Here is a 14,985-nt window from a genome sequence, read left to right as displayed (position 1 = left end):
TGCGGGTACGAGACTCAGATATATCTACGACTGCTTTCAGGACCAGATACGGGCATTATGAGTTTCTGGTGATGCCATTCGGTTTGACGAATGCACCGGCAGTCTTTATGAATCTGATGAATCAGGTATTTCGAGATTATCTGGATAGATTTGTCATCGTCTTCATAGATGATATTCTTGTCTATTCTCATGACAAGGATGAGCATGCACAACATTTGAGGATTGTTCTACAGACGTTACGAGATAAGCAGCTATATGCGAAATTGAGCAAGTGTGAATTCTGGCTTGATCGGGTAGTATTTCTCGGTCATGTGATTTCTAATGAAGGGATATCTGTTGATCCTAGTAAGATAGAGGCAGTGCTGAACTGGTCTCGACCGACAACGGTTGTTGAGATTCGTAGTTTCTTGGGTCTAGCGGGATATTACCGTCGGTTCATCGAGAATTTTTCACAGTTGGTCAGTCCTTTGACTCAGCTTACTCAGAAAGATGTTGCCTTCATTTGGTCCTCGGATTGTGAGGAGTCATTTCACGAGCTGCGTAGACGTCTTACTACTGCACCTGTGCTAGCTCTACCTTCTGGATCAGGAGGATATGTTGTCTATACTGATGCCTCTGGGCAGGGGTTAGGATGTGTTTTGACACAGCATGGACATGTTATTGCCTATGCTTCTCGACAGTTGAAGTTGCATGAGAGTAATTATCCAGTGCATGATCTCGAGTTAGCCGCCATTGTATTTGCGCTCAAGATTTGGAGACATTATCTTTATGGCGAGAAATTTGATATATTTACGGATCACAAGAGTTTGAAGTATTTATTCACTCAGGCAGAGTTGAATATGCGACAGAGACGCTGGATGGATCTCCTGAAGGATTATGATTGTGAAATCAAATATCATCCAGGTTCTGCTAATCTTACTGCTGATGCCTTGAGTCGGCAGGTGAAACTGTCTGCACTTCAGACTAATGAAATATCTCATATGATTCAAGAGTGCTGTTCATTGAGTTTTACGCTCAAGCACAAGAAAGGGAGGAATGGGATTCATTTGTATACTATTCTATCTGAGCCAGCATTGTATTCTCGGATCAGAGATGCTCAGATATCTGATGTTAAGACTCAACGATTGGCACGTCTAGCCAATGGAGTTAATACATCTGGATTCCATTTTCAGGCAGATGGTTTATTGTGCCTATCCAATAGAGTGGTTGTACCTAATGTTGCGGAGCTCAGGAATGATATTCTATCTCAAGCTCACAGGAGTCGATTATTAGTTCATCCTGAAAGTATGAAAATGTATAAGGACTTGCGAACTAGATTCTGGTGGAAGGGGATGAAGCGAAGTGTGTATCAATTTATTTCGAGATGTTTGGTTTGTCAACAGGTCAAGGCTGAACATCGACGACCAGGTGGATTACTGCAGAATCTTGAGATTCCCGAATGGAAGTGGGAGCACGTGACTATGGATTTTGTTACCCACTTACCTATGACTTCACGTCAGTGTGATGCTATCTGGGTTGTCGTTGACCGTTTGACAAAATCAACACATTTCATTCCTTATAACCGGGAGTATTCTTATGATCGCATGGCACGCTTATATATCCAGGAGATTGTGCGATTACATGGGATTCCAGTAAGTATCGTCAGTGATAGAGATCCGCGATTTACTTCACGTTTTTGGGGTAGTTTTCAGCAGGCGTTGGGTACCACTCTGAGTTTGAGCACGACATATCATTCGGAGACTGACGGGCAGTCAGAGCGCACTATTCGTACGCTGGAGGATATGCTACGTTCTTCTGTCATGGATTTTGGTTTACTTGGCAGGATCAGTTACCTTTGATTGAATTTGCCTACAATAACAGTTATCATCGTAGTATTGATATGGCACCTTTCAAGGCATTGTATGGTCGACGGTGTCGTACTCCGTTATTCTGGGATGAAGTCGGGGAACGGCAAGTCGAGGGTCCTGAATTGGTGCAGCAGATTGTAGACAAGGTAGATTTGATCAAGCATAGGATCAAAGTTGTTCAAGATAGACAAGCCAGTTATGCGAATATTCGCCGCAGGCCACTTCAGTTTGAGCCTGGTGAATATGTTTTTCTGCGAGTATCACCTTTCAGGAAGGTGATGAGATTCGGTGTGAAAGGCAAGTTGTCTCCTCGTTACATTGGGCCTTTCCAAATACTGGAGAAGATCGGAGATGTTGCTTATCGTTTGGCTTTACCGCCATCTCTTTCCAGTATACACAATGTTTTTCATGTGTCGTTGCTTCGACAGTACATAGCTGATGAATCTCATGTGATTCAATCTACTGATATTCAGCTAGAGCCAGATCTGTCTTTTGTTGAACGACCAATCTGTATCCTAGACAGGAAGGAGAAAGTTCTTCGGAACAAGACTATACCACTTGTGATGGTACAGTGGCAGCGCCGAGGCGTTGAAGAAGCAACTTGGGAAACTGAGAGTCGTATGCGAGCAGAATATCCTGAGTTGTTTGCTTTGTATTTTTGATTACCATATAAGATGTAATTACCGTTGTTGTAATAAGACATGGTTTGATGTTTCATATTGTTATCTTGATTTATCTTTAGATGTTATTTCGCGGACGAAATATCTAAAGGTGGGGAGAATGTAGTAACCCAGATACCATTTTAAGATAATAATATGTTAAAAATAATTAAGGGTTGGTAATTGATCTATTTCGGAGTGTTATTGGACTTCAGAAGTAAAATTTGGGCTTTTTCATTTTGGGCCGGATAGTAAGTTCCGATCCCGGATAGTAAGCTCCGATCCCGGATAGTAAGCTCCGATCGGAACGGAAGCTCCGATCCTGGAACAGAAGTTCCGATCCCCAGCTGTCAAAAATGATCGATGACTCAGTCGCGAGTTTTGACAAGTGTCGGTCATAGAGCAGATCGGAAGCTCCGATCGTAGATCGGAAGTTTCGATCCTGGCGTGGCAGACATGCACGCAATGAGCTGGATCGGAAGCTCCGATCCCGAAATCGGAAGTTCCGATCCTGGCCGAGAAATTTGGCTATAAATAGGGCCGTTCAGAGTTCATTTTCAATTACGAATTCCCGAGTTTCCTTCTTCAGTTATATAGTGTGAGTTATACACTTGAGGGCCCTATCGGTTATAATAGAGATTCTGGATAACCAAGGTGTGGTTATAGTCATCCGGGACTAGCGACTCCAAAGGGCTAACTACGGACGAAGGTATGGTCCGGGAATCTATTTAAGTTTTGGGAGTACTTATTAGCTTAGTTAAGGCTTATAGAATTTATGTAGTGATACGGTGAACTTTTGAATATAGGCTTGGAACCTAGGATCCTATTATACTTGAACTAGCCTAGAGGTACGTATACATTGACTGAGATTGCCAGCGAGTATACATGTTTATATGTTGCATTTATTTGGCATTATTATATGGCATGATGTATGATTTACCGTTTTCTATACTCATATGTCATGTGCATATACACGTTGAGCCTATTCCTTATTATACCTGACTATAGAGCCGCTCATCTCTATACTCGATAGTCTATCACTGAGAGTACCGCGACGGCGGGGGCATTTATGTCTGTCTACTCTGGTGTACTAGACGAGTGTGGTTGCACCCAGAGGTTGATCCGTGCGGTGGCAGCACTCATATGGCGCCGGTACTGAGCATGACTTTTCAGATGACCCTGTACCAGTCATCATGTTGCATGCATTATATACATATGTTTACTCATGTCTATGTACTGGGTGTAGCGCTCACGTCCTAGTTATTATCTTGGACACCCTATTCCATGGGGCAGGTCGCAGGATGGACGGAGCTGGTAGTTCAAGGCAGGACTAGGGAGCAGGAGCTTTGAAAGTTTTTATACAGCACGATTTATTAGTTGTATAATGTTTACTTTTAAGAATTTCGATATGGTTGTATCACTACAGATTTAAGCCTGGATTATATTACTAAGCTGATATGTAAATTATGGATTATGTTTCCGCACGTTTTTACTCTGTTAAGTATTTTGCTGTATTAAGTTTAATGCATGCTATTAGTTGCCAGTTAGTAGGTGATTCCAACCAGGGTCTCTACATACAAAAGGAAGGTTACCACTCTCATTTGGTACCGAACATTTGTTACATCAAAAAGGTGAAACCAAAATGGTTCAAAAACCTTTAACTGATGATGAAATGATGATTAATCTTCTAAAAGCAGTATCAGAGAAAAACACCATCTGATGACTACTTTAGAAAGATTAAATCTCGAGGATCTACAAGATCTTGCGGATTTTTTTGCGAATCTCAAAGTAGTAGATCAAAAAATTAATTCTCCTGAGGGTGAACAACCCATAGAGAATCCCTCAAGATATGTGGTTAAAACAGAAGAATCATATAGTGAGTTCCAGGTTGGAGAAAATTCACATCCAGCAGGAACCAGATCAAGAAGGAATAAAATACCACTACATCAAACTCATTATGAAAAAACTGTTTTAAACTCAATACATCCTTATGGGGTTATGTTAAACCTTGATGTTCTGGACTTAAAAAATAGAGAAGATCTCATAGATGATTGGACATCAGCTATGAGAATAGCAGCAGGAACATTAGATCTCAATAAAGAAGGATTCATTAGACTTCTAGAAATGAGTCTAATCGGATCTGTCAAGATCGCTTGGGAAATGACTATGCCAGAAACTAAGGAATCAATCTTAGCAGGAGAATCCTTCGGCGAGATTGGAGGAAGAATGACCACCCTATTTAATGCACAATTCATAGGAGTAAACTATTTCAATAATCAAGATACAGAGAAAAAAAAAGATATACTCAAGCTCGGTATAGCCTCGAGTTACATGATATCTGTTTAGTTGATGAATACATTATGTTATTCACTAAATACAGATGGAATTCGGGAGTCGAGGAAAATGTAGCTATTCAGCTATTTTTCGCAAAAATGCCAAGTCCCTGGAGAGAAATGCTGATTAAAGAATACGTTTCAGGTAATCTTGATACATTGGCAAGACGCGCCTCCTTTTTGAAAGGAAAATTGGCGGAATGGTGTCATATGACAGCATTACAAAAGAACTACAAGAAAATAAGGGGTATAAATAAGCGTACACCTTTGTGTTGTAGAGAAAATGATCTTCCAATGATTATTAGAAATAGATCACAGGGATTTAAAAAGAAAAAATTCAGAAATAATCACTATAATAAAAGAATGAAAAGTTATTGAAAACCAAGAACATTTTGGTCCAAACAAAAGGCCAGATCCTATAGATCAGGTAGAATAAGTGGACCTACAAAAACGTCCCCAGCAACAAGCTCATCACAAAGCAGGCGAAGAACACCATTAAGAAGAACTTTCAGAAGAACTCATACAAGAGCAAGTGAAAGTTTCAAGGATTGCAACTGCTGGACATGTGGAGCAAGAGGACATATATATACAAATTGTCCAGAAAATGAGAAACACCAGATATGGATGATGCGGTTTTCTTTCAAGATCTAGTCCAAGTATATCAATTTGAGGATATCCCCTCAGATGAAAGCATATATAAAAAAGAGATATTGTTTAGTCAAGAAGTTTCTGAGGATGAGTCAGAATCAGAATCAAAGTAAAGAGGAAGTGTTTTGGCATAAAACACATGAAAGTTTGGCTGGGTTCTTTAGTCAAACCACGATATCTCATAATATGGTTCAAAGGATTATGAGAGAAAATCCAACATTACAGAAGTACCAAGGATTTTCGGCAGGACAAGTTGAAAGAATCTTAGGAAACCTAAGGCTAAGACAAAGAAGACATAATTTGATTTATAAGGTATCCAGAAGAGAAATGGCGATCCCTATGAAATTAACCAGTAATCAAATTGAGATGCAGTTAATTCCATTTGAAAAAATTCGAGAGGAATTACAGAAATTAAAAGCAGAAGTAGTAAAGACAATGTCTTGGATTCATATTGGAGCAATCCAGATTATGATCAAAGCTACTTTTAAAGAAGGAATAGATTCACCCATAGATATCGTAGTATGCGATAAAAGAATGGAGAATATACAAGATACGGTTCTAGGAACTATCTCGGGAAATTTTTGCGCAGGAAAAATTGTGGGAGTTATTTATCCAAGAATAGCCTACAATTTAGCTGATAGAGATTTTAGTCAAGCCTTGACGTTGCATCAAAACTTCAAGGAAAAAAGACTAATGAAGGAAGGTAATAGACCATATTCTTACATATCAAATTTCATATGATCTTTCTAATACTCACAATTCTGAATTATTTATTAGAAATGAGTTCATTGAAATTTCAGAAATCTTTAGAAAAGTTGCTCAAGCAATATACCCAGAAAGGATCGAGTTTCCTTTAATTCAGGAAACACATATTCAAATTCAAGACAGACCGGTTCTATACAGAGACCTTAAAATAGAACCCCGAAGGTTATCTTTCCAAGGAGACCGAATGACAAGTAGGAGATGGGACAAATCTCCTATTCAAGAAATTCCACCAGTAGAAAATGAGTTTTCTATAATAGGAAAACTTAGATCTCCAAAAGGATGGAAATAAGTAAAAATAGTATTCGAAATTACAAGTCATCGGAACCAGTACCCTTGTAACTCGATTTACTATTTTCAACAACAGGAAAAAGGAACTTACCAAGGAGTGATAAATATTGGAGAATTGAAAGTTAAAATCCGTGGAATTCCAGGAAAAGAAGTGGATCAGCTCATTTTTGGCCTAGAATTTCTGGAGGACCATAAACCATGGAAACGCCATGAAAAAAGAATAGAGTTTATGGCAAAATAAAACACTTGGAGGATTCAATAAAAATTCTACGAGATGGAAAACCAAGAGAATTGGATAAGGGACAATCTCTTAAACAGATTCAAAAACTCTGTTTACAAACAGAGGAAGAAGCAACTGTTGAAATTTGTAAGTTATGAGCATGATTTAGTAGGACGCATCAAAGAAGTAGAAAGGAGTAACCATACTCTACCTTCTGAGGCCTTGGGAAAACTAAAGGTGAATAGTCTTAATCGGATTACTGAGTTACAACACAATCTGTTAAAAATGGTGAGGCCATTTAGTAATCCCTTTAAAAAATGACAACAAGTCCTTTCTCCATATACATTCCGAGAGGGATGTTGTATGAATAATATAAGGTTGAATACTTTGCAGCTTATATTGACTCGGGAGCAGAAATTTGTACAGCAAAAAGAGGAGTCTTCCCTGAAGAATGTGAAGAAGAATTGCCAAAAATTGCTGGACGGGATTTCTCTCTAAGAATTTTAATTCTTTGCAAAGGAATAAAACAAGCAGAGATCCTTATGGGAGGAGTTGGTCAAACACCTTGGTACAAGGCAAAGACACCACCAATCTATTTTCATGATACATGAGCTGATATGCTGTTAGGAAATAACTTCTTACAAATGTTTAAGAAGTACACACAAGACAATGAGTCAAGAAGACTTATGTTCACTACAATTTGTGATCATAAAATTATCGTTCAAAGACTCAAAGTTGCTTTTTATCTACAATTGCCGATAATATTTCGCAGCCAGCATTGTGATAAAGGACAACTTTTTCATCCAAAAATGAAAGATCCAAGAAGGTTTGGAAAAACCATGTTGTTAATATTCAACAGAACAAAAACTCCAAAAAGAGGATATGGAGCTTCTCAAGGTAACTCTAAATCACAGAGATATAGAGTTAGAAAATAAGGTATCCCTTGAAGATGTCAAAAAGAGGCTCAAAAAAAGTTACAACGAGCATCCTTTGGCATGGTGGGATAGAAATCAACTCAAAGTCAGTCTTACTCTAAAGGAAGGCAAAGAGTATGAATTCGTCAGATATAAGCCTATCCCGATGAACATAACAGATCAAAGGGATATGAAAATGATTATCAAGGAATATTTGGACCTTGGTCTAATCAAAGAAGGAGTTTCATCATATAGCAGCCCAGGATTTCTGGTCAGGAATCATGGTGAAATAAAAAGAGGGAAACTCAGGTTAGTTATTAACTACCAAGGTATTAATAAAATCCTGGAATTTGATGGGTACTTCATACCGAGTAGAGAAAACCTAATTAGTTGTGTATGAAATGCTAGAGTGTTATCAAAATTTGATTGTGAGTCTGGATTTTACCAGATTCGAATGGAAGAAGGCAGTAAGAAATTCACAGCCTTCTCTATTCCACAAGGACACTATATTTGGGAAGTTATGCCTATGAGATTGGCTAATGCACCCCAAATATTTCAAAGAAAGATGGATAACATTTTTAAAGATTATTTTAACTTTATGTTTGTTTATATTGATGATATTCTTATAGCATCAAAAAACATAGACGAACACGTTAAACACTTAGAGATTTTCTCTAAAATTTGTAAACAAGAAGAACTGGTCTTATCTGAAAAGAAAGCAGTCATAACAACAAGGAAAATTGAATTCCTTGGTATTGAGATTGATGAAACTGGAATAATTCTACAACCCCATATTGTGGAAAAGGTAAAGAATTTTTCAGATAAACTCAAAGACGTTAAACAACTCCAGAGTTTTCTTGGAGTAGTTAATTTTGCAGGGATGTTCATTAACAACCTAGCAATGTATAGAAAGGTGTTCAGTCCTTTTTTAAAAAAAGATGCTAGTTTTATATGGACCGAGGACCATACTGAAGGGGTAAACCAATTAAATTAGATATGTAAGAATCTCCCAAAAATGTCTATACCCGTAGATGAAGATGATCTGGTATTATTTACGGATTCCAGTGACGATTGGTGGACAACAATCCTTACCAAGATCACTCCAGATGGTGAAATACCATGCAGATACTGTAGCGGTCTTTTTTTAGAATCAGAAGCCATCAGATGGCATATCAACGAAAAGGAATTTTATGCAGTTAAAAGGGCTTTCAAAAAATGGCCATTATTTTTACTTGCTAAAAAATTCACGCTAAAGGTTGATAACACCGAGGTAAAAGCTTTCCTAAAAAATAAGATTGAATCTAAACCTGAGAAAGCTAGGTTATTAAGATGGCAAACATTATGTCAAAATTATATTTTTGATATTGTTATTATTAAATCTCATGAAAATATTCTTGCAGATTTCTTAACAAGAGATGGAAGGCAGTGACGTGGATTCTATCACGAAAATGCAGAGGCATCTCAGGGAACACCTTGGGTTGCTTCAAATCGAGTTCAACCAGTTGGCCATTAATGCTGAAATGGCATAAATGGCCGGCTGGTTACAACAAGCTGATCGGATCAAAGTATCTAATCGAATTACAGGATGTATGCAAGCTCAAACACAACTATGGGCTGCTATTCAAGGGCCAATTGTGAAGGCTATAGAGAAACCATTGGTTTTTCATAAACAAGATATGCTAAAACCATTGGTTTTACAAAAATAAGAAATACAACCACCGGTTGGAAAACAAGATGTTGAGGAAGCTAAAACTTAAGAAACAAGTGCTAATCTATCATCAGCTTTTGATGATCTAGATGAAGCAACAATTGATGAGGATTCCTCATCGAGTCAACCCTCCGCCTCGGAGGTAAAAGAGGAAGAGATCAATCTTAGGCCCAACACTGACAAGGAAAAATCTAAGATCGATACTAATCCAGCTATTATTTCTCCATTTCAGGTTTATCAACAGAGGTGGGAGAAATTAAGTACAAGAAGTGAAATTAACCCTAACACTTGCAGGATTGATGTTGCAGGGATATATCCAAGTGTTTGGCTAAAAAAAATGTCAATCCTAAGGATGTAAAGCTCTCGTATGAATTTGGAGCCTTGGCCTCAGTTTATACAACGTCACCAAGCTTCCCGGAGATATCACAGTTACCGAAATGGATTCAGGAAGAAGTCCAAGAAACATGGAAAATAACGACCATTTGTCCAGAGGAGATGTGCTTGAATTATGTTTCTTTAGTGCAGCTGCAGAACCAACAGGGAAAGGATCACACGAGCTCTTTCATTTCATCAAGCTAAGGAGACCTGACATGAATAATCAAATATTCATTTAGGACCCTATACCTGAAGAAATACCATTAGTGTCCACTTTTGAAGAAAATGAAATTTCAACCAGAAGGGCATGAGATATTTGGGTTTGTCTCACCGAGATGGACAAGGTCAAGTTTTCGTTCAAATTTTATCAGAATTCTGTGAACGGATCATTCCTGTTAAACACAATGACAGGAAAAACTACGGCTTTTGCGGAAGAACTCTTCGAAAAGAAGAGAAACTTTTTGTGGAACAACAAGCTGCCGGAGAGTAAAGAGACTCGTCGAAAATTTTGTAACATGACTCATATCGGAAGATGGTCAGAGAACATCTGCCCAGAGTGTCCAAACCAGAAGGAGCCGGAATTCGGAAAAAACTTCAGACCCCGAACGGATCGAAAAGAATTTTTCGAGACAAGCAAAGGTGGACAGGGACCACCAAAGATGCGTTTTTACAGGGGCCTACTTCAAAAGCAAAAGATGCCCCGACAACAATAAAGCAGGCATGTGAGAATAAAACCAAAAAAAAGTGGCAGGAATGTGATTCCTCCACTAGTAAAAGATGTCATCAATAATGACATAAAAAATACAAGACAGCTGCCTCCTCCACTAGTAAAAGATGTCATCAATAATGGCATAAAGAAATACAAGACAGCCGTGAGATTCCCTGAAGTTTCTCCATGAAACGAGTGGAACTACAGCTATAAATACAGGCATTTGATTAAGCTGAGGGCATCGATCATTTCCTTCAGTTTTCTTACAAATAAATTATTGTAATATTTCTCTTTCTATTGTACTAAGTTTTATTTTATGTATTTCAAGAACAAGGCTACTATGAGTTGCTAAACAAGTTGTCTTCTCCTCTTCAAAGGATTTGATTTATGTAATAATATTATGTCTGAATAAATTTCATAAATCTCTCGTTATTTCTTGCTCATATTTTATAATTAAATTTATATATCTGCGTGGTTGGAGTGTGAGGAGCACTTCGTAAAACTCGGCAGGTATGACCCGACGACATTATGGTCAAAGAGATATTTAAATTCAATTCATATTACGGAAGCATGTTGGACCCAAATCCGGAGTATATCGACTGAAAACCTTGCGTAACTGATAGTCTTGCATGACCGGGACTGATTCGATAGATATAACAAAGCCACATACAAAGAATTAGTTTTAATTAATTTTTTAATTCAAAAAGGGGACAACTAGAGAATGAAAATAAAGAAAGTGGTGGATAAGAAGTTAAGTTAAAGGAGAAGTTTGATAGTGGGAAGTTTAAAATAATTTGCCCATAAATTTTATGATTTATGAATAAAAAACAATTGTATGACACGGATTTCTTTATTGAATAATGTTATGTCAAAATTATAGTAAATATCGTATACAATAAAAAAATATACTTTTACATAAATTATATTAAATCCAAATATATTTTCATTGGCATTGTCGTCTCGTTACATCATTATTTTTGTCACATTTCCGAAGAAACTACATACTAGTAAGTATTTCACTCAAACAACCATACAAGTCTCTGTCTTTCTTTGGCTTCCTTCCCATTTATGATATATATATATATATATATATATATAAATATACATAGCAGCCTATGGTCTCGACGCGGGCAGGAGCGTGGAGGAAGACTCCACCGGCTCGTGCACGACCGAGTTCACAGACACCGAAACAGGGTTGCCTTCCAACTGCAGCATGATGCTCCCAAGAACCTCTCTTATTATTTTCTTGAACTCGTCTTCTTTCACCGTCTTCCCGTCATTAGCATTGAACATTTTCAGAGCTTCAATCGTAATATCATCCACCTGAAAACACAGAAAGAACATAGAATTTTGTTATTGCCTGTACTAGATTATGTCTAGATTAGGTAAATGGTAAGTGTCGCACGAGTCTATTCAGAACCTTTGGAACAGACAATGCAATCTGCGGTGTGTAAATTTGATCGTTTGAAAATTCAATGGCCATCAGTTGAAATTCTAGCATGATACACTTCACTTGACATATGAAAGATTAAGAAGGCAAAAAATTACCTCTTGAACAGCCCCGAACGGAGGCAATCCAGCCGAGGAGGCCAAAACATCCAGAGCAACATTTAAGAAGTCCTTCGAAAGTTTCCCGTTGCGATCTTTGGGTATATTTTTTAAAGCAATTTCCAATGCCTGCATGAAGTAAGTGCAGAGATGTTAAGTCTATTAAAGGGGGATATCAAACGTATTTCAAAATAGGAATTGTATATAACCAAAAAATTTCAAGAAGCTGCAATAGAAGGATGTTAACCACTAAAAGTCCATGGGATCTCCCGAAATGCATGCATTAGAAGTATGTGTTTATGTTGATCTTTTTATATTTTATTATTATTATTTGAATACACTACAATAAACCAATGAATACTTTTCCAAAATGTTGATAGATTAATAGCATGAATGATAATCTTTCAAACTAAGCAATATGCAGCACTGACTCATTGTGTGACTAAATATCTAGTAGTTGTTAAACTATGAACGTTACCTTATCTAACTCGAATTTGTTCGCCATAAGACTCCTGATACCACTCCCGTCAAATGCATTCTGGCTGTGAGCAACAATTACCGGTTTCTCCTTGAGAATTCGTGAGACACCCTCCACAGATCTTTGAAATGCAGCAAAAAATGTCTCCTGTGAAACTGGCTGCTCAAATATACCGCCAAGTGATTGGAGTGCTGGCTCCACGATGTCACACATGACCTACAAAAAGAATTATCTTAATACTGGTATATGGAAAGTTAGCAATGGCCTTTGATTTTGTTGTAAAATTAAATAAAGATTGAAAGGGAGAATGTACCCAATGATCAGTGGAAGGAGGCATTCCATGGTCAATCGAAAGTTTCTGAAAAGCTTTAGTAACATAATCTTTGAGTGATCCATTAGGCAAGTCAATCTCAGAAAATATAGATATCATCTCCGGTTCAAAAGTTGGACTAGCAACAAATGCACGAAGCTCCTCGCCATCAATTCGAAGAATAACAACAGGGTCTCGTTTTAAACCAGTAGCCATGCCCACAAGGATATCTGACAGAACCGCTTTAAACTTGGTCTTGCTTATTTTTTTATGTTTACCGTCCGTGAATTCGTTGAGAACCTGAATGGTATCACAAGCAGTGATTTTAATTTTCTTTGAAAAGTTTACATGGTAAAATATAAGCCAAAACCACTAACACGGTCTAGGCAGGAGAGCATTCTTAATTCTTGCAACTTTAGATAACATGAATACACTTTCAGTTCAACAGTCAAACGATTTCGACAGGCTCATGCGCTATCTCGAGTTAATCTTACATCCATATGTCCTATTGTTACATTAAAATCATTTTTCACAAAGTTCTATGCATTTAATCAAACAAAAGTAAGAAGGAAAACACTAGATAGTGGTCCGAATTCCAAAAGGTCGAGAGAATTTTAAAAAATTAATGCATGTCATCAGTTCATCCTTTGCAATAAAAATATGATTTACATCACTAGACGTTGCCCCATCTAGACAAATACAACTCATTTGAGTTCAAACATTTCTATACCACGTAACATTTATAAATATATTACACCAAAGCACACCCGAAGATGTAAGAAATAAGCTACACGTATATTCCATGTCATTTTAATTGCTGATTCTGACTTCTTGAGGTCCATTTACTAACAAAGTCAAAGAGTAATAAAGTAACGTAATCAATGGATTTAAATACTTTTAATGAAGGACACGTATGTATCTTGATACATCAAAGTCAATCAGATGAGATCAGTTAAATTAACTACAAGAGGCCCTGGATAAAATAAGACAATATACACAGATCATCAATTCACCTAGCCTAAGTTTGATCAATTAAGAAAATGAAGGTAATTTAACAAAAAAAAAAAAATTGTCTTTCAGAATGCAGACAAAAACTGAAGTACCTGAAAAAATGAAACTTTCTCCACTCTACTCTCCGGTTGAAGTAAAATTTCAAGATTTAGTTTCCATATGTTCAAAATCATTCTGAGGCTAGTTCATTTTTTCCCCCCTCCAATTTTGATTAGGCAAAGCCCATATAAATTTAATCTTGTTGTTCACCAAATACCAGTCAACAATAAAAGTATAAAACCAGTATTCTAAAGAGAGCCGTCTAGACCACCTAGGCACCAAGGCGGTGCGTGGCCGCCCTACTACCGTGTACCCATTTTAGAACACTGAATGAAAGGTCGAAATACACTAGGATAACACCATTCCCATCGAATCAGCCAAAACAAAGCAGGGAATCCCATTCAACTTGCCACATTTCCGTATCCTACCACAACATGAATGAAACAAATCCAAAATACAAACCGTTAAAGAACAGACTATATCTCGACAGTCTTCATAGTCTACCTTTTGAGTGTCTATGAACTGTGTAAGAGTACGAATTAGAACAAAATAAATACTTTGTGAACTAAACATCAAAATACACCAGGATAACACTGAATAAACCAAAACATCATCAATGACAGTCAAAATTAAAGTTTCTAACAATTTGACCACACCTCCATGATACCCAGAAATCAGCATCAACGAAAAAGAAGTGATAAAATGAAAGGAGAAACCTCAGTGTAAATATGGTCAGAGTCAGTAGAAGTTCCCTGAGCAGGCAACCCAAGAGCAGAGCCAATATCCGCAACTGCAGGCTGCAGTTCCTTCACAGAAAGCTTCCCATCACCATCACCATCCAGTTCTTGAAACTTGTGGTCCACAAACTTACCGAAAACCCTCTCATTCTCAACTAACTCCATTATATCTGAGCCGTCCACAACCTCTTGAGTGCTACTTTTCTCCTTCATTGCGCCGATGTGATTGTTGTTGTGCATGTCGAGATAATTAAGACCCAACAACACCACAAACTTTTTCCTTGAATGTTTTGGAGATTAAAGGGTCTTCGATTCCCTCTTTTTTGGTGGGTTTCTCGTGATTTCAGAACTTTTCCCCCCTCTTTTCTTTCTTCGCTCAGTTTTGTCTGTGATAGT

General features: G+C 37.6%; 1 protein-coding gene across 1 annotated transcript; it reads right to left on the bottom strand.

Annotated features, from left to right (window-relative positions):
- Positions 1 to 11,392: 11,392 nt before the first annotated feature.
- LOC140892115 (uncharacterized) lies at positions 11,393 to 14,985 on the bottom strand. Its single transcript, XM_073300863.1, has 5 exons — positions 14,569 to 14,985; positions 12,806 to 13,102; positions 12,493 to 12,708; positions 12,015 to 12,143; positions 11,393 to 11,789 (listed from the first exon to the last, which is right to left on the bottom strand). The coding sequence occupies exons 1-5, from the start codon at positions 14,827 to 14,829 to the stop codon at positions 11,580 to 11,582; spliced, it is 1,113 nt and encodes a 370-aa protein (XP_073156964.1). The 5' UTR covers positions 14,830 to 14,985; the 3' UTR covers positions 11,393 to 11,579.

The sequence above is a fragment of the Henckelia pumila genome, chromosome 3, assembly GCF_033568475.1.
Source record: "Henckelia pumila isolate YLH828 chromosome 3, ASM3356847v2, whole genome shotgun sequence".
Lineage (NCBI taxonomy): Eukaryota > Viridiplantae > Streptophyta > Magnoliopsida > Lamiales > Gesneriaceae > Henckelia > Henckelia pumila.
Note: the sequence above shows the minus strand (reverse complement) of the source record. Positions and strands in the feature narration are given on the sequence as shown.